Source organism: Esox lucius, chromosome 19 (genome assembly GCF_011004845.1).
Source record: "Esox lucius isolate fEsoLuc1 chromosome 19, fEsoLuc1.pri, whole genome shotgun sequence".
Lineage (NCBI taxonomy): Eukaryota > Metazoa > Chordata > Actinopteri > Esociformes > Esocidae > Esox > Esox lucius.
This window is the reverse complement of record NC_047587.1, coordinates 28,090,304-28,108,230: the sequence shown is the minus strand read 5'-3', so window position 1 is coordinate 28,108,230 and position 17,927 is coordinate 28,090,304. Positions and strand designations below refer to the sequence as shown.

The window sequence follows — 17,927 nt, the reverse complement described above, 5'->3', positions numbered from 1 at the left end:
TGACACTGGTGTGTCCATAGAGATTTTTAGAGAACTTGGAGAAAACAGATTCTAGCGTGGGCATTGTCATTAAAGGTGCCAGCCATTTTAATGTGGTCAACTGAATTTTACTTTAAGGTTGCCAGTTGGACACCTCCGAATGGATCATCAGGAGGGATCAGCCAGTTAATTATATTGATATTCAGAACTTTAATGTGTAAGAGGCCTTAATTTGATTAAGCATCTGCTAAAGGAATTAACTGTCAAATTGCCCATGCTGTCATAGACACTCTGATAATAAAAATATAAAGGGTTTAACTTCGTACAGAGTTGAAATATCTTTACCCCAGATACACATGGGGTCCAGTAATAGCCAATGCTTCTCTAGCTTATTCTAAAACATTTTGAACTGTGAAACCTTTGGTGACAGCTCAATGTAGGGTGAACGTATTCATTAATGATGCTATACCACCACCTACTGTTCAACGTATATATTGCATTCTGGGCCCTTGCTGAGCAAACTGACATTGTGAAATCATTTGAGCAACAATGTACACCTAAATGGACTTTGGATAATCAAACACTACACAATATCTACTTTATGGTACAATATCCCGTAGCCTACTATATCTCACAGTGCGCAGTGCTCTGTAGTCTCACATCTTTCCTACAACAGCTATAAACCGGAGCACACAATAGTATTGTAGAATATTTTAATACATTTAAAATATTTTCATTACATATTTAAAATATCTAATGTTGGAATTAAACAATTGAGGGCTTTAAACAGTTATTTCATAATGCATGTTAAAATGAAATGCTTTCTGTTGTGTCTGACAGAGTTTACATAAATCCAGTTTACATGATGTGATAGCTGACACGATGACAGAAAATGTGCACTGTACCCATCATATTAGCTTACAAAAACTCAGACAGTGATTTAGGAGGCATTGGTTTGGAGAATATGAGTCACGTAATTGACTTGGGGGTTCTTACAACGCTGTGCTATTTGAACTTTTATTTTTATATTTTAAATGTATTTTTAGAAAATCATATTGATCCAGCGCAGGTGCTTAAATCCTAATCAATGTGGGTGTATTGTTCACCCATAATATCATGAGATACATCTCCCCACTTTTAGGGACATGGGCCTAAATATAACTGAAAGCATGAGCAATGTATTAACTTATATTTGTAATTGTCACATAAAATGTCTCTTATTCTATCACATGGTTTACAGAGAATGGTGTGACAAACCAAGAACATCCGGTCGGCAACAGTTTGGTGTACCAAAACAGCTCCTCAATGGGAGAGGTAAAAGAAAACTTGTAAGATGAACTGGGCTAATGGGCACGTCAAAAACTAAACTGTGATTTGCCAAATGATTCTTAGAACTTTGTACCTGGCGGCCCAAATTTTGCAGATAAGACAACACTCAAAGTTCCGCTCCCATCAGATAAAAACAAGAAGTGGCTCCAGTGCACATGATCACCTGGTTGACAAATCCTGGTTCCTTTTGGGTCATGGGGATGGCCTAGTCAGGGTTGGCGTTAACAGTATGGACCCATCTAGTCTGGAGTCAATGGTGGTGAATGGTGGTGGTGGTGGAGGGAAAGTTTCCCTGGCACATGTTACCCTCGTTACCAACTGAGCAACATTCGAACAGCGCAGCAAAATTGTACAAAAAATACAAGATTAAGTGTTTTGGAAATAAACGTCATTACCACCTCCCACCATTGTTCTTCATGCCTTTATGACAGCCCTCATTCCCTGAGTGTACACATAAATACATGAAGTACTTCTAGCATAGTTCAATGATTAACCACAAAGATAAGGAAGTGAGACAGAAACAGAGAAAAAAACTGAAGGAGAGAAGTAAAAGCAGAGAAGTCATATGGGCAAGAGACTGACAGTGTAGCTGGTATAGAGGAAGTTAGTTTGTGTTGTGAAAGTTTCTTTCTGTGTTTCTGTGCGGTATAAACCCACCACATGGAGGAGATCAGCAGTTTTGTCCGGACAATAGAGCTGAATGATGGGACACGCATGCCCCTGCTGGGTTTAGGAACATGGAAGGTACTCTCACTCTGTACGTTTCCCTCTTCTCTTCTCTCTGTTTCCTGTTCTCTTCTCTATCTCTTTCTCTTTCCTTGTTACCCTTTTGTATTCTCTCTCTTTCTCTTTGTTCCCTTTTCTCTCACTCTCCTTGTTTCCCTATCCTCTCGCTTGCTCTCTCTCTCTTTCACACACACAACCAAACTGAAGCTCAGGAGGACAATGTCGAACAACACGAAGTAATCCTGAGTTTATAGATTAGATTAGATTAAACTTTATTGTCACTGAACAAGTACAAGTACAGCACAACAAAATGCAGTTAGCATCTAACCAGTAGTGCAAATAGAAGAGTGCAGAAAATTTACAAGTATTAAGTATATGTATGTTACAAGTGGAATACATAGATGTGCAATGAGGGCAAATGCAGTACAATTCGCAATACTATGTGCCATTAAGGCAAATAGAGGAGGGCAGATTAACAAATTAAGTATAGGGTTAGGGTTAAAATTAAATATAGGGTTAGGGTTAGTATTAAGTATAGTATTAGTATTAAGTATAGTTTAAGTGGGATAATAGTTGTGCGGGTACAAATGGCAATTCTAAATGGCATTCTAGATGTGCAATCAAGGTAAATTGAAGGAGTAAGGTGGACCCGGGATACAGAGATAGCAGCAATGAGGTCAACGAGGTAGACATGCACACATAACAACAGTAAATAGAATGCAAGTACGATGGCACCTCTAAGTGTGCAAAGAGCCAAATATAATGTCACTGTGTATTATTCTGTCTACCACTTTGATAGCTGTGGGATGTTCCACTAGGTAAAACAGTTCTTATCATGTCACTCAGTCAGGCAGTTCATCATCAGTGTTTCAGAGCGCAGTGGAAGCTGCCATAGCTGCTGGTTATCGTCACATAGACACAGCCTACAGCTACCGGAATGAGGTAGAGATCGGCAAGGCCCTCCGCTCCAAGATGCAGCAAGGCATCATCCGACGGCAAGACATGTACATCGTCAGTAAGGTGGGTGATACAGCCGTTAACCAAGGTGCCGCGTCTCAAGCCATCATCACCTTCTAACATGCCTCATTTGCCCTGTGTTTTTAGACAGGTGTAGCTGATCAAAAGATTAATTGTGATCCGATATGTTGGGTGTAAACAGACAATATCAGGGCATGTTAGGGGCGGGTTTCAACAGAGATTGAGTGCTCGTCGTCGTTTTCAGGTGGACAGGAACCTGCACTTACAAAGTCTAATACTTACTAAGTTCAATATTGTGGTACAATCCATAATCTTTATTGGTCTACACTAAAAACCATCTGTCGTATCTTATAAAACCTCTGAAAGCAAGCAGAGCATCCGTTTAAAAATTTTCATCTAGAGAGGCAGTTAGTTCATAATAACTGGAAGTAGGCTCAGGATGTCTATGACTGATGGTTGATTTGAGCTCATGGTGCTGTTTTGCTGAGATCATGGTGCTGTTTTGCTTAGATCATTGTCCTTAGTTGGTGAGATCGCGGTGCTATGTTGCTGAGATCATGGTGCTTAGTTGGTGAGGTTGTGGTGCTATGTTGCTGAGATCATGGTATTTGGTTGTGGAGATCATGGCGCTGAGTTGGTGAGATCGTGGTGCTATGTTGCTGAAATCATGGTCCTGTGATGCTGAATAAACCTGTGTCACCACCCTTCTCTTGATGTAGCTGTGGTGTACACACCACGCAACCAACGACATCCAAGTATGTCTGAACAAGTCCCTGAGTGACCTTCAGCTGGACTACCTGGACCTTTATCTGGTGCACTTCCCTGTAGGACTGAAGGTGAGATTACAAATCAATGTGCAGATGATTCAGGGACTCTATCAAACCAATGTGCAGATGATTCAGGGACTCTATCTAACCAATGTGTAGATGATTCAGGGACTATTAAACCAGTGTGTAGATGATTCAGGGACTATTATACCAGTGTGTAGATGATTCAGGGACTCTATTAAACCAATGTGTAGATGATTCAGGGACTCTATTAAACCAATGTATAGGTGATTCAGGGACTCTATTAAACCACTGTGTAGATGATTCAGGGACTATTATACCAGTGTGTAGATGATTCAGGGACTCTATTAAACTTCCCATTTCAGTAACATATCTCTGCGTGTGTTTGTATTATCTGTTTTACTTTCTTCCAGAAAGTGGATGATGAGCTGTTTCCTATGAAAGATGGAGAAATTCTCACCACTGACATTGATTATCTGGATGTGTGGAAGGTTGTCTCAGTTAATTAGCATAATTATACAGAACTATAATGTATCACCTCACAAACTGAGTAGCGATTTTGAAGTGGTGTGTATGGATGTGCCGATCCTGTAATGTTGGTTGTGTGCTTTAGGGGATGGAGGCCTTGCTTGCTTCAGGAAAAGTAAAGAGCATTGGTGTTTCCAACTTCAACATCCTTCAACTGGAAAGACTGCTCTCTGTGGCCAAGGTCCCTCCTGCAGTCAACCAGGTGCTTCATTTTAAACTGCTACTTTTATTACAGAACCCTGTGTATCGTACCCCTGTGACCAGATGAGACAGTCAAATGTGTTTAGGGGCGGATGTTAAATGGGCAGAGGTGTTTACAGTGCTTCAGGAATGTATGGGTGTGTCTGCAAACTGTCAACTCTGTCTTCTCAACTCACCTCCCTCCACCATCTCATCCCTTTCCCTTAGTCACCTCATCTCTTTCCCTCCGTCATCTAATCCCTCTCCCTCATCATCTTATCCCTCTCCCCTCGTCATCTCATCCCTCTCCCCTCGTCATCTAATGCTGCTTCCTCTATCAATCATCTCATCCCTCTCCCCTCGTCATCTAATCCCTCTCCCCTCGTCATCTAATGCTGCTTCCTCTATCATCTCATCCCTCTCCCTCTGTCACCTCATCCCTCTCCCTCCGTCACCTCATCCCTCTCCGTCCATCATCTCATCTCATCCCTCTCCCACTATCATCTCATCCCTCTCTGTCCATCATCTCATCCCTCTCCGTCTGTCATCTCATCCCTCTCCGTCCGTCATCTCATCCCTCTCCCGCCATCATCTCATCCCTCTCCCTCCATCAACTCATCCCCCTCTCCTCGTCATCTAATGCTGCTCCCTCTATCATCTCATCCCTCTCCGTCCATCATCTCATCCCTCTCCGTCCGTCATCTCATCCCTCTCCCTCTATCATCTCATCCCTCTCCCTCCATCAACTCATCCCTCTCCCCTCGTCATCTAATGCTGCTCCCTCTATCATCTCATCCCTCTCCCTCCGTCACCCCATCCTTCTCCGTCCGTCATCTCATCCCTCTCCGTCCGTCATCTCATCCCTCTCCCACTATCATCTCATCCCTCTCCGTCCGTCATCTCATCCCTCTCACTCCATCATCTCATCCCTCTCCGTCCGTCATCTCATCCCTCTCCCACTATCATCTCATCCCTCTCCGTCCGTCATCTCATCCCTCTCCGTCCGTCATCTCATCCCTCTCACTCCATCATCTCATCCCTCTCCCTCCATCAACTCATCCCTCTCCCCTCGTCATCTAATGCTGCTCCCTCTATCATCTCATCCCTCTCCCTCTGTCATCTCATCCCTCTCCCTCCGTCACCCCATCCTTCTCCGTCCGTCATCTCATCCCTCTCCGTCCGTCATCTCATCCCTCTCCCACTATCATCTCATCCCTCTCTGTCCGTCATCTCATCCCTCTCCGGGCAGGTGGAGCTGCATCCCTACCTGGTTCAGTCTGACCTGGTGGAGTTCTGCAAGTCTCGCAACATAGCTCTCATTGCCTACAGCCCTTTGGGTTCCCCTGGAAGACCAAAAGACCTGTGAGTCCTCCAACATTAACTGTGCTGTGCCCTGTGCTGCTGTCAACATCTCTCCTTACATTCCAAAGGATGACCATGTCGATATGTCCTACAGTCACCGGGGAGACACTGACCCTGGGAGGCTGTTAGAGGACCCTGTTGTAGGAGATGTGGCTAAGAAGCACAGACGAAGTCCTGCTCAGGTTAGAGACGTCTTATAGAAACACAGACGAAGTCCTGCTCAGGTTAGAGACATCTTATAGAAACACAGACGAAGTCCTGCTCAGGTTAGAGACGTCTTATAGAAACACAGACGAAGTCCTGCTCAGGTTAGAGACGTCTTATAGAAACACAGACGAAGTCCTGCTCAGGTTAGAGACGTCTTATAGAAACACAGACGAAGTCCTGCTCAGGTTAGAGACGTCTTATAGAAACACAGACGAAGTCCTGCTCAGGTTAGAGACGTCTTATAGAAGCACAGACTAAGTCCTGCTCAGGTTAGAGACGTCTTATAGAAGCACAGACTAAGTCCTGCTCAGGTTAGAGACGTCTTATAGAAACACAGACGAAGTCCTGCTCAGGTTAGAGACGTCTTATAGAAACACAGACGAAGTCCTGCTCAGGTTAGAGACGTCTTATAGAAACACAGACGAAGTCCTGCTCAGGTTAGAGACGTCTTATAGAAACACAGACTAAGTCCTGCTCAGGTTAGAGGTGTCTTATAGAAACACAGACAAAGTCCTGCTCAGGTTAGAGACGTCTTATAGAAACACAGACAAAGTCCTGCTCAGGTTAGAGATGTCTTATAGAAACACAGACTAAGTCCTGCTCAGGTTAGAGACGTCTTATAGAAACACAGACAAAGTCCTGCTCAGGTTAGAGACGTCTTATAGAAGCACAGACTAAGTCCTGCTCAGGTTAGAGACGTCTTATAGAAACACAGACTAAGTCCTGCTCAGGTTAGAGACGTCTTATAGACGCACAGACGAAGTCCTGCTCAGGTTAGAGACGTCTTATAGAAACACAGACTAAGTCCTGCTCAGGTTAGAGATGTCTTATAGAAACACAGACTAAGTCCTGCTCAGGTTAGAGACGTCTTATAGAAACACAGACTAAGTCCTGCTCAGGTTAGAGACGTCTTATAGAAACACAATGCTTAGATGTATGCATCTCAGCTGTGTGTCAATATCAGATGTGTCTTCATGTTATGTGCAAGTGTGTGTGAGAACCTGAGCTCTGCATTAAGAGATTTGTGTGTTTTTCCAGGTGCTTTTGAGGTATAATGTGCAGCAGGGCATTGCAGTGATCCCAAAGAGTGTCAAACCAAACCACATTCTGGAAAACACTAAGGTGATAACCCTAAATGATATTAAACACCAAGGTGAAAATACTATGGACATGTTCTCATTTGTTTTACACATACAGTACAGTAATTACTGCCCACAGTAGATTAATCTATCAGCATCATGGATGAACCATTTAGTGAATAAACAAACTCTTACATATATCACCATCTAACCCACTCGCTGACATTAATCCTCTAAAACATGGTTTCCAACAATCCTTAAAGAACATGTCAACAGTGCAGACACTCAAACGGAAAACATCCTCTCTGCAGATTTTCAATTTCTCTCTGAGTGAAGAAGACATGTCAGCATTAAGAGGACTAGATCGAGGCTGGAAGTGCTGTGTTATCGACTCGTAAGAAAGGCTCACCATTTCCTTATACAGCCACTTAACGGCCTTATATAAGCTCACCAACTCCATGTAGATGTGTTTCTGTTTTTCAGACTGAAGTCTCATCCATACTACCCCTTTGAATGACGAAGTCCCTGAGGACCAGATATTCCTGTGGGGAAGAACACCAGCAACCCTCTACCAATGTTTATGGCTGTTTACCTAGAACTTGAAACTGTGATGACAAATGAAAATGTAACACTAATGATAGGATCATACTGTTTTGAACTGTTTTTTGAATTTTATTTTGTTTTAAGTTGCTGATTTCAGCGCATGGATGCCCTCTGGGACAACTATGCACTTTCTGTCACATTCTGAAGACTATGCACTTTGTCAAAACAATGATCATAAAAAAATGTCTTTAAATCTTATTGATTACGCTTTAATTGTAATACTAAGCAGGTCAAAGTGAAAATCTTTCACACAGTCCCCAGTGTTAGGCAAGTCTTCACAGATCAGTTTTTAAGAGAGCACTTGTGCTTTTAGAGATGATATTCGAAAGTCAGTTCTGTCATCCACAGACAGTTCCATTGGCAGTTACACAGCCACCCCCCAGTCATCCGATTCCTCCTGAGCTGGTGTTTGTGGGATGAAGCCCGCCTTTGCCTTTGTGTCCTACCGTCTTACTGTCTGAGCTACTCAGCGGCGGTCTTACTGAGCACACACAGGCAGAGGCCCCTGCGATGCGTTTGGGCAGGTCAGGGCCCCGCGCCCACTGGCCCTTGTCGGGGTCAAAGACCTGTGTGGCGTGTGAGAACACCATGCTCTCCCAGCTGTAGCCCCCCAACACGTAGACCTTACCCCCCCAGACCCCGCAGCCCGCCTCGCTGTTCGGCTGAAGGAGGGGGGCTACACGAGTCCACTGTTCGCTATGAGGGTCGAAGGCCTCCACCGCCAGGATGTCGAAACGCTCGATGCTCTCCTCGTGGTCGTCGCTGCCCCCAATGACGTAGATGAGGTGGTGAAGGGACGCCATGCAGTGCCACCCGCGTGCTGAGGTCATGGCCTGGCGCTCCACCCAGACGTCTGCCCCTTGGGGGTCATAGCTCAACACATCCCGACGGTAAGGTCCGATTTGGTAGTCATGGCCACCAGAGATGTAGACCACTCCTTTATGAGACGTTCCTGCATGGCCGTAGGTGAACCTGCAGACAGACAGATTTGAGGCGGAGAGGTGTGAGACAGGGCAAGAAAACAGTGTCCAAACAAATGGGGTTTAGTCAGTCAGAGAGACAGGAGTACAGGTGATGCCTTGTGAAAGCACTGAGGGTGAGGCTGGAAGGAGCATCTCACCTGGGCAGTCCTGCTACATACGTCCAGCAGTCGTCTCTCGGGCTGTACACCTCCACAGAGGACAGAGCCCCGTTATCATTCCGCCCACCCACAGCGATCAGACAGTCCCCAACGGCTCCCAGGTAAAAATCCACACGTCGCTGGTTCATCGGGGAGCTCTAGGGTAGAGATGGAACATAATTGGAGACATTTTTGAAATGGCCGGGTTGCACTGAGACGTTAAGTTAGGTTGCACTGGGAGAGCAGGGCTTCACCTTGATCCACTGGTTGTCTCTGGGGTTGTAGCGGTACAGCAGGTTGCTGGCAGCATCACCTCCATTATCTCGAGATGAGCTGCCTCCAGCCGTGAAGATGAACCCCCCAAGTACAGCCACACAGTGGTGGCTCCTCTGGGCCGGGATTTGGGTCTCCACAATCCACCTACAAGAATCTCCGTCCAGCCAGCAAACATCCGCGGTCAGCTCCTCGCCGCGGTCCGACACCTCTCCGCCCACCAGCAGGAGGCGCTCCTCCCCTCCCCTCAGAGCGGTGCGGCCTGTTTGCAGCACGGGCTGGGCGCTGGTCCTGGTGTGGTAATTCAGAGCCTCCTCCACCAGCACCTCACAGCCAGCCTCGGGTGGAATCAGGGCCCGTATGGCGGAGAGGATGCGCTCTGCCAGGTCGCCGGCCGGTATCAGGGGGAAGCGGATGTGGGCGAGCAGCTGGCGGGCGTGGGCGGACCGGTCAGGGGTATGGCTCAGCCACTGGAGGGCGGCTTGGAGCAGAGCCTGCTCGCTCTCGTGCTGGACCTGCCCGCAGGCCAGGTAGGAGATGAGCTTAGGCAGCCGAACGTCCCTCAGGAAGCCCGGGGTGAAGGAGAGAGTGGCAAAGTGCTCCAGGATGAAATGGTCGATGAAGGTGTCTAGTCTCTCAAGGCTGTAGAGCAGGGCCAGCTCCTGGAGGTACAGATAGTTGTCCTCATTCACCTCGTTCTCCAGGTACTGGCAGCAGTAGTCCACCGCCCTCCACACCTGAAGCAGGTGGGCCGTCTCCAGGACAAAGTCAATGATGCCCCCATCCAGTGGCAGCTCCCCGCTGTACAGGAAGTCCACCACAGCCTTCAGGCCGACGTAGGAGGCCCCCACTAGCTCCACCTCCGCCTGACGCTCCTCCCTCATGCCCAGCGTGAACATGGCCTGGAAGTAAGGGCTGGAGACGGCCAGCAGGGCCCGGTGCGCTGGTATACGCTGCTCATCAGCCACCAGAACCACGTCACACAGTTGGCCTTGCAGACGCTGCTCATTCAGGCCCTGCAGGAGGACGTCTGCCTGCTCTGCCCATCGGTACACCTGAAAACACAGAGACACAGGTCATATTTCATGAAAAGAGGTACTTGACGTTACTTGGTCTGGTAAGACAAAACAAAAAATGGTAATAAGATCACAAGTGACGTACCTTGGATGACCCACTTATCCGTTGAGGCCGTGAAACACGGCTTTGTCTTCCATTATCCATTGTGTTTTCTCAGTCCAGCACAATCTAAAGACAGGGGAATTGAAAGACAAACTGATTGAACTCAGAGATCAGAAGTTAAATAATAAATACACAATACATTGCAATTACAAGTCGAAAACCTGAAGTACAGCCAAACTATGGTGTTGCTTGACAGAAAATGTTGACAGTTACATCAAGCCATGAGGAATCAAACTCACTTTGACCTCTCAAGTGAGGATTCTGGGAGATTATATTGGCGTCTTGTTACATTGGAGCTAGCTATTCAACAGCAAATTAGATTTAATAGTAGTAGGCAACCCTAAGCATCTACAGGAGACACTCCATGTTTGACAGCAATATCGATCATGCACCAGTTACAATTTACCAGAACATCATCCGTTTTCACATAGTGCTTGATCAAAAGTAGTTCAAAAATATATTATTTTGTTGCTTAATCGTAGCCATGATCTCATCCAGGAAGAAGCCGTGGACTGTCTCTAAATCCAACCAATCACCAGGCGAGTGCATGGGGCCATCACGGATACATTCAAAAACGGCAATGCACTGCTGAAAACGTCCGTCTTTTGAACATATTTAAACATTCGTTTGCGCATGCACTGCTGGACGTGATAATTACCGCAAATCCCTCTGTAGAAACCTATATCTCAGTGGTATAAACGCGTTGATACAGTTGATACACATTATATTCATGCCTTTTAAAAACGTGTCAGTATGATTAATACTGACACAACTGTGTTTTCTTGTTTTTTGTGTGGATGTGTTCCCGATACTTTGCACTGTGTACTGCATGTGTCAACGCAGGCATGTGCCTGCTAAAATAAAGGTTAAATAAATAAAATAACGGTTTTAGACAGATGTTTTGGGCTCACCTACGCATCATCGATTAGGTAATACAGATACATTCTTGTTGTATGTGCAGATCTTAGAAAATGTATTTGAGACAGACAAAATGAGAAAATTATTAAGTATTATGTTTGAATGCTTGACTGACCCAAATTTCGTTAATGATTGTTGAGCTGTTTGCAGCAAACTATTGTTCTCATGGATGTATCTCATCATCAGACCACAAGATGGCAGGATAGCGCAGTAAAATGGCAACAAAGCAAAAGGGTGGATTTAATTTGACTGAATCCCTCAGTTGGCCATTGGGAGGAGGTGAATCCTTCGTCTGGGGACTTCGTCGCTCTGTTACAGCAACCTGATTGACAAACATCACCAACGCCCATAAACTCAGTATAGGAAATGAATCGAGTCCTGAAAATAGTCTCTTTCTCAGATAATTGAGAAAAGATCACGCTGCTCCACGCACTTCTCGCGTAGTAGCACAGACTCAATTGTTCAATCGGAGCTTGGGATTTCTGATTGTTGCACTTTTTCTATTGTAACACACTCGTTCTGCTCATTTAAAATTTTGGATTGTTCTTTTCGCATTGCTGTTTCTTCAGTTCGACTATCTGTTCTGCGCTCTCGTCACTAGACTGTCCATTTGCGTTCATCCAAAATGGCAACACGAATCGATAAAGAGGCTTGCAGGGAAGCTTATAATCTCGTCAGAGACGATAACACGGAGATTAACTGGTGAGTGTTGAAATTAGTTGTGCTTATAGGCAATTGCGGGCAACTGAGGTTTTACTCTGCATCTTAAGAATGTGATCTGGGTCTACTCGGAAACATCAATGGATGATCAAAGTGCTCCTCTCATTCATTCGTCCAGTGTATTATTTTAATCTAATGTTTTTCTCCTCATGCTAAAATACCTCTTGGTCTAATATTTCAGGGTACCGGTGCATGACTAATTTCCTTTGTCTATCCAGGAGGGTCACCGTTTGATAGTGAGACGTATGACTCAAAACCGGACACGTCTGACCTGCATTTGGCACACTGGATGTTTAATGAATAGCTTAGCTATAGCCTTTAGTTTGTTCGCTCCAAGTAGATAGAGCTATTGTAATCCCATCCAATAGATGTTGGACGTGGACACGCGGACTACTGGAGTAGGCCGATTTGGAGGATCTGATTGCCGATCTTATTGACAGACAAGGCCAGACTATTTAATTTGATAAGACTGTAAGCTAAGGGAATTTTTATTCATACATTTATTTTTACTTGTATGTTCTTTTAGGGCTGCATTTAAATATGAGGGTCATGTGATTGTTCCAGCGGGCCATGGAACTGATTATGAGGAATTCAAGAGTCTGTGCACAGGTAAGCCCGGAATTTCATTTATGCGCCTATGCGGTAATTTCAAATTGACTGCAATGTTCCTGCATAACGGCAACAGCGATGTACTAAGCTCGATTTTCCGCGCTGACAACATTTTCACGACTTGTTGCAATGTCAGTCTGTGGTGCTCATATAATTGTTGGGAAGTTACATTATTTGAAATTGTGTGGCTTGTAATGTAACGAATGTCAGTGCTTGAGTACTTCCGATTTGCGACGCCCTTTATCGGCTATCAGGGCGATAATGTTTTAAGACTGTCCTCTATTCGCGGTCATTAGGCTGCTTGAACTAGAAGTCCGGCGATCCAGCGTTTTTGAGAGTGTGCATTTTTTTGTACGGTGACTTCATACGGAAGTAGGCATTTGGGGGTTCTTAAAACGCTTCAATGATATAGCTAGTTGTATACCATTAACAACGTAGAAGTTTTGCGAACAATTTCTAGAGTATTTGTCCCAGTGTGGATATGGTATAATGTGTGCATCCCAAGAGAACATAATTTTGCCACCCCTCTATCAGACACCTACTTTCTCACTTCTCATCCTGTTAATAAGGTACTATGGTATTGGGCGTGGCGCCTAAAAAACTCCAGCGCTGTTGCTAGTGCACGAGCATGTATTCCCTCCGGCCTTAGGTTTTTCCGGTTTATTAATGTTTCACCAAGAAGGCATTACATTACAATGATTAAAAAAAATAGACTGATTTACTACCTTTAATTTATTATTAGAACTAGGCCTACCCAAATAGCCTACTAGTCTGTCCTTACTCTGAACTTAGTTTTTGCCCAGAGACATTGTAACGCCAATCCTATTGTATAAAACGAACATTCTAAAGAAATTGTGAAGGTTCTATCTTTTGTTTCTCTACCTGCGCCCAGAACATTTTGAATGTGGTGGACATTGATGGCCACCACAGTGATGGCCATGGTCACAGTGATGGCCATGGTTGGTCCCCACCCTGGTCCCGCCCTTGCTTGGCAATAGGCTGCTGCAGTCAGAAGTAGATGAGTGAATACCCATACTGGGATGACAAGGCTCAGTAATTGCATATGTTGTTTAGACAGTGTGAGTTAAAAGAAAAGTCTGTCTTTCTAATCAACTAAAGTTCTAAACAAAAGCTTTCTGTTTTCCTTTTTGCTATATCATCAGTCTCAGTCGTGTAGCAGTTCTCTAGGGGGTTGTGTTATTAGCATTGTCAGCACAACAAAAAGAGAAGGCTTTATAGGGAAGACATTTTCAGCTGTCTAACAGGAAGTTTATGAGAGGGGAACTCCGGCATGGTACAAAGGGGCTTGCAGAATTGTTTTTTTTCTTTCAACAGTGTGCTTAGTCATTACCTGTCATCCTTACCCTTTACCACAATATGAAATGTATTAAGATACATTTGTACTTTTTAAACACTCCGATTGTGGTTGTAATGCAGATTAACTATAGCGATCTGTGTGGTCTGGTGGATATCATGTTGAAGTCAGGTGACATGCAGGGTAGGTGTTGAATGTCACCATGCTAGTGATAAAACTGCTTTATCACTGATTCTTAACATTGTTAGTGCACGACAGAGCTTTTAGACCTCCGATAGATGTGTGCTGCTATTGAAGACTTGCCAGGAAAATATCTCAGCAAGGAACAAGTGAACATTGCCAATCACCAACCAGGGAAGAGGGGAAAACAGGGCGTATAAATGGTATAAAAGGATCTGGTTCTGGCCTAGACCTAAGTCATAAATATGTTATTACCTTTTAACGTGGTCAGAGAAGTCATTTGGCACTTAGTTGGTGTGTAGGACTAGACAGAATAACACCTCTGTACTCCCAGACACCTGGTGAGGTGGTCAGAAATGTAATGTGAATGTCACCACCGTGTCTGTGTGAGTGGCAGGAGGGAGGGAACAGAGACCCTGTGTCACCGCCATCCCAGTCCCCTTGGTGTGGCTCACAACTCTAGACCCCTTTCATTGTGGCTGGTGACCGGAATTATTTCGGCTTTTTCTCTGACTCACAAATTTAACCCACTTTTAGATTTCATACTTTGCCAAAGCATTGTCACCATGACAACCAATACTCACTGCCTATATTCGTACTTAAAGCAGCATAGAATCTCACAAAACTCAGTCAACAATATGCAGGAAACAGGCATGGAATTGCTGGCACAAACATGGCGACAAATCAATATCTTTAAACAACAATATTATAGTAACGTCAGGTGACTGCTGGGAATGGAAATGGACTGCTGTGTCATCTTCCTCTCTGGATGTTTCTTCCTGTCTGAGGGTCAGTTTCATCTGAGTAGCAATGCACTATGTCTTAGTAGCTCTCTCCTCTCACCAACTGTTTTTCTCTGCCTCCTCTCGCTCAGATGATGGGCGTCTCTTTGGCTTTGTGCGGATCACGACGGGTGACGCGATGAGCAAGCGAGCCAAGTTTACCCTCATTACCTGGATTGGAGAGAATGTGAGCGGCCTGCAGCGTGCCAAGATCAGCACCGACAAAACACTGGTGAAAGACATTGTCCAGGTCAGTGACCCTCCACCATCACACACTCATGTGCTTATTGGAAAAACACCACAGACAATGTGGTAATCAATGTGCTGTTGAAGTACCGGAACTTGAGTTGAAATGAAGTGATAGTGTTTTTACCTGTGCCATCTCTCTAGATTCCTCTGTCTTCCTTTTGCACTTGTTCTTACACAGTCTCATTTCTGTCACTGCCTCCCTCCCTCCTCTCGTTTTGACTCCCGCAGAACTTTGCCAAGGAGTTCATGATCAGTGATCCCCGTGAGCTGGAAGAGGACTACCTCCGCACAGAGCTAAAGAAGGCGGGCGGGGCCAACTATGATGCACAGGCAGAGTAGAGCAGGGTCCACTGGGGCAGGGGGGAGGGGCTGCTACCTTATGGGGGAGGGAGGGGTCTCCATGCCTGGATGAGAGAGGGGGATATACACACACACACACACATTAATACATAGCAACGTAAATTCTCGCAGAAAGCACACATTCAGACGTATGTGTACAGTCCTAACCTCAGCCCTCCAAGTAGGCAGGTCATGGTTGATTCTCTACTGTAACGTCACTGGCCATCATCTCACTCTCATCTCAGCTGCGGCGCAACTCAGTCTGGGGTGCTGTGTTTGTTTTACAACTGGAAAAGACATGTTACTGTACTGTATGTTGGAGAAGGCAGAGAGATTCTTTTTGCCTGCTGCGGATTGGACTTGTCATCGTTGTGCTTTATCTGTATCTTCTTCTGTTGTTGTGGTCTAAACATGCATCTTTGGTCAATGGAGGTCTTTCCTGCCTATCCACCCGCAAGGTGTACCCCACTGTGTTTACTGCCTTAATCTCCCATGGAGAGAGAGGCATCATGGGATTTATGTGTGTTTGTGGACACTACACTGTGATTGGCTATCCACCACTCATGGGGGAGGGACTAAGGTTAGCCTATGGCCCACAAACCAACAGGGCAGGGCTGTAGCACTGTCCTTCAGCCTAGCCCAGGAGCAGCCATTTCTCTAGTGTAGCCTCTCTTTTTATTTGGACTGAACCCCAAAATAGGAATGTTTTTTTTTTTTTTTTTAAAGATGATTTTTATTTTCTCTAAGAGTTTAACCTTTGATTTATTATCAAGAGCAATGTTATCTAGGAGATTTGAGGAGACATTTAAAAACTGGGCACATGATAAATCATTTCAGAATAAAATTGTTGTTTTTTCAAGCTGTCTGGTCTCTGTTTGTGTTTAATGCTCTTGCTGACTTAAAATAGATCTATCTTTGTGTTAGAGGTGAGAATAAGTTATAACTGCCTTTACAGGCTAAACACTGGAGTTCCGGTCCTGAAATTGTTGTACACATCCCAGTTACAGACCACTTTTGTGCATGGGAGTGAATATAAATGTCTGTGCTGGTCCACACACCAAAAGTGGTCTTTTATTGGAGATTTATTTTGGATGTTTACTGAGATACAGAGACCTGTAAATGTGCCTTTTCATGCAAATGAGGTTTGCAGTGGTTTTGGGATTCACAGGGGCAGTGAGGTAATGGGATCCAATGGCATCGTGCCATCCTAGTCAAGAGCACACATAGTAACTGTCTCTGAGTGCTAATGGTAGCTGCATTTGTTGTTATGGTCACCACTACTGTCACCAGATCCAGCCAATCACAGCCTCAGGACGAACTGTTCCGTTCTAAAGCTTGTCAATAAGAACTCCTCCCTGCCCCCCCCCCCCCCTTTCAATCCTTCTGTTGGCTAACCCCGTTTTCTCCCCACTCTCCCCAACCATTTTCTTTCAACCCGGTTTTGTTTTACCTCCCCCATCCCTTCCTCCCCTTTGCCCCTCATGCTCCACTGGTAGCTGTCTTTAACAGATGTGAACTCGACTGACTAATTACTTAATCTAGTAATCTATAAGCCTCTCACAGTCTGCTTTTATGACTTGTTCTGTACAGTAGTTCAGTTTGTAATGGGTGAAGGGGACTGATAGAGGGGGATAAGACAGCTTTCAAACAGAAGCTTAACCCTATTTGTAATTTGAATGGTTTTGCTTTCTATATAGGCTTGCGTTAGAATGTAGGATTGAAATGGATTGAATTGTGATTTATTTGTGAATACAAATTCTAAAACGAAAAGATGATTCTTACAAATTAATTAAAAGTAGATGGAAAAAAAGCCATGTGTGAACAAAAATGTGTTGACATGATTTTTTTTATTGCTATCCCTTAGTCTTTCCCTTATATACACACAACACCAGTAAAATCCCCCAGTCACGTATTCCACTTTAAACACAGGTGAAACTTCAAAGACCAGAGCCAAAACTGGTAGATGGAACCCAACATTGAATATATTCTGTTATTAGTTATGCTATACAGTGGGGAGAACAAGTATTTGATACACTGCCGATTTTGCAGGTTTTCCAACTTACAAAGCATGTAGAAGTCTGTCATTTTTTATCATAGGTACTCTTCAACTGTGAGTGACGGAATCTAAAACAAAAATCCAGAAAATCACATTGAATGATTTTTAAGTAATTAATTTGCATTTTATTGCATGACATAAGTATTTGATACATCAGAAAAGCAAAACTTAATATTTGGAACAGAAACCTTTGTTTGCAATTACAGAGATCATGCGTTTCCTGTAGTTCTTGACCAGCTTTGCACACCCTGCAGCAGGGATTTTGGCCCACTCCTCCATACAGACCTTCTCCAGATCCTTCAGGTTTAGGAGCTGTCGCTGTCGCAATACAGACTTTCAGCACCCTCCAAAGATTTTCTATTGGGTTCAGGTCTGGAGACTGGCTAGGCTACTCCAGGACCTTGAGATGCGTCTTACGGAGCCACTCC

General features: G+C 44.6%; 3 protein-coding genes across 6 annotated transcripts; 2 read left to right on the top strand and 1 right to left on the bottom strand.

The window, feature by feature from the left end:
- Positions 1 to 1,225: 1,225 nt before the first annotated feature.
- Positions 1,226 to 7,957, top strand: zgc:56622 (aldose reductase-like). 2 transcript variants are annotated; one of them, XM_010884116.4, is made up of 10 exons: positions 1,226 to 2,065; positions 2,885 to 3,054; positions 3,732 to 3,848; positions 4,214 to 4,291; positions 4,414 to 4,530; positions 5,758 to 5,870; positions 5,965 to 6,052; positions 7,116 to 7,199; positions 7,468 to 7,550; positions 7,640 to 7,957. In XM_010884116.4, the coding sequence occupies exons 1-10, from the start codon at positions 1,969 to 1,971 to the stop codon at positions 7,671 to 7,673; spliced, it is 981 nt and encodes a 326-aa protein (XP_010882418.1). In that variant the 5' UTR covers positions 1,226 to 1,968; the 3' UTR covers positions 7,674 to 7,957.
- Positions 7,920 to 11,129, bottom strand: klhl36 (kelch-like family member 36). Of its 3 annotated transcripts, none has more exons than XM_010884114.4 (5): positions 10,493 to 11,129; positions 10,314 to 10,397; positions 9,134 to 10,207; positions 8,880 to 9,037; positions 7,920 to 8,731 (listed from the first exon to the last, which is right to left on the bottom strand). In XM_010884114.4, the coding sequence occupies exons 2-5, from the start codon at positions 10,371 to 10,373 to the stop codon at positions 8,143 to 8,145; spliced, it is 1,881 nt and encodes a 626-aa protein (XP_010882416.2). In that variant the 5' UTR covers positions 10,374 to 10,397; positions 10,493 to 11,129; the 3' UTR covers positions 7,920 to 8,142. The 3 variants fall into 3 exon arrangements, with proteins under 3 accessions (XP_010882416.2, XP_010882417.2, XP_019896013.2); XM_010884115.4 differs by having other exon boundaries at positions 10,571 to 11,129; XM_020040454.2 differs by having other exon boundaries at positions 10,738 to 11,129.
- Positions 11,130 to 11,571: 442 nt separating this feature from the next.
- On the top strand, positions 11,572 to 16,255 carry cotl1 (coactosin-like F-actin binding protein 1). Its single transcript, XM_010884112.4, has 4 exons — positions 11,572 to 11,951; positions 12,496 to 12,578; positions 14,948 to 15,105; positions 15,333 to 16,255. The coding sequence occupies exons 1-4, from the start codon at positions 11,875 to 11,877 to the stop codon at positions 15,441 to 15,443; spliced, it is 429 nt and encodes a 142-aa protein (XP_010882414.1). The 5' UTR covers positions 11,572 to 11,874; the 3' UTR covers positions 15,444 to 16,255.
- The last annotated feature ends 1,672 nt before the right edge of the window (positions 16,256 to 17,927 follow it).

Excerpts from the sequence above, each read along its gene's own strand:
- zgc:56622 (XM_010884116.4), top strand. The coding sequence starts at position 1,969 with ATGGAGGAGATCAGCAGTTTTGTCCGGACAATAGAGCTGAATGATGGG. Across the intron at positions 2,066-2,884 it reads ATGGAAGGTACTCTCACTCT|GCAGTTCATCATCAGTGTTT; the intron begins GTACGTTTCCCT and ends TCACTCAGTCAG. Across the intron at positions 3,055-3,731 it reads ACATGTACATCGTCAGTAAG|CTGTGGTGTACACACCACGC; the intron begins GTGGGTGATACA and ends CTCTTGATGTAG.
- klhl36 (XM_010884114.4), bottom strand. The coding sequence starts at position 10,373 with ATGGATAATGGAAGACAAAGCCGTGTTTCACGGCCTCAACGGATAAGT. Across the intron at positions 9,038-9,133 it reads GAGACAACCAGTGGATCAAG|AGCTCCCCGATGAACCAGCG; the intron begins GTGAAGCCCTGC and ends TCTCTACCCTAG. Across the intron at positions 8,732-8,879 it reads TATGTAGCAGGACTGCCCAG|GTTCACCTACGGCCATGCAG; the intron begins GTGAGATGCTCC and ends GTCTGTCTGCAG.
- cotl1 (XM_010884112.4), top strand. The coding sequence starts at position 11,875 with ATGGCAACACGAATCGATAAAGAGGCTTGCAGGGAAGCTTATAATCTC. Across the intron at positions 11,952-12,495 it reads GATAACACGGAGATTAACTG|GGCTGCATTTAAATATGAGG; the intron begins GTGAGTGTTGAA and ends ATGTTCTTTTAG. Across the intron at positions 12,579-14,947 it reads ATTCAAGAGTCTGTGCACAG|ATGATGGGCGTCTCTTTGGC; the intron begins GTAAGCCCGGAA and ends CCTCTCGCTCAG.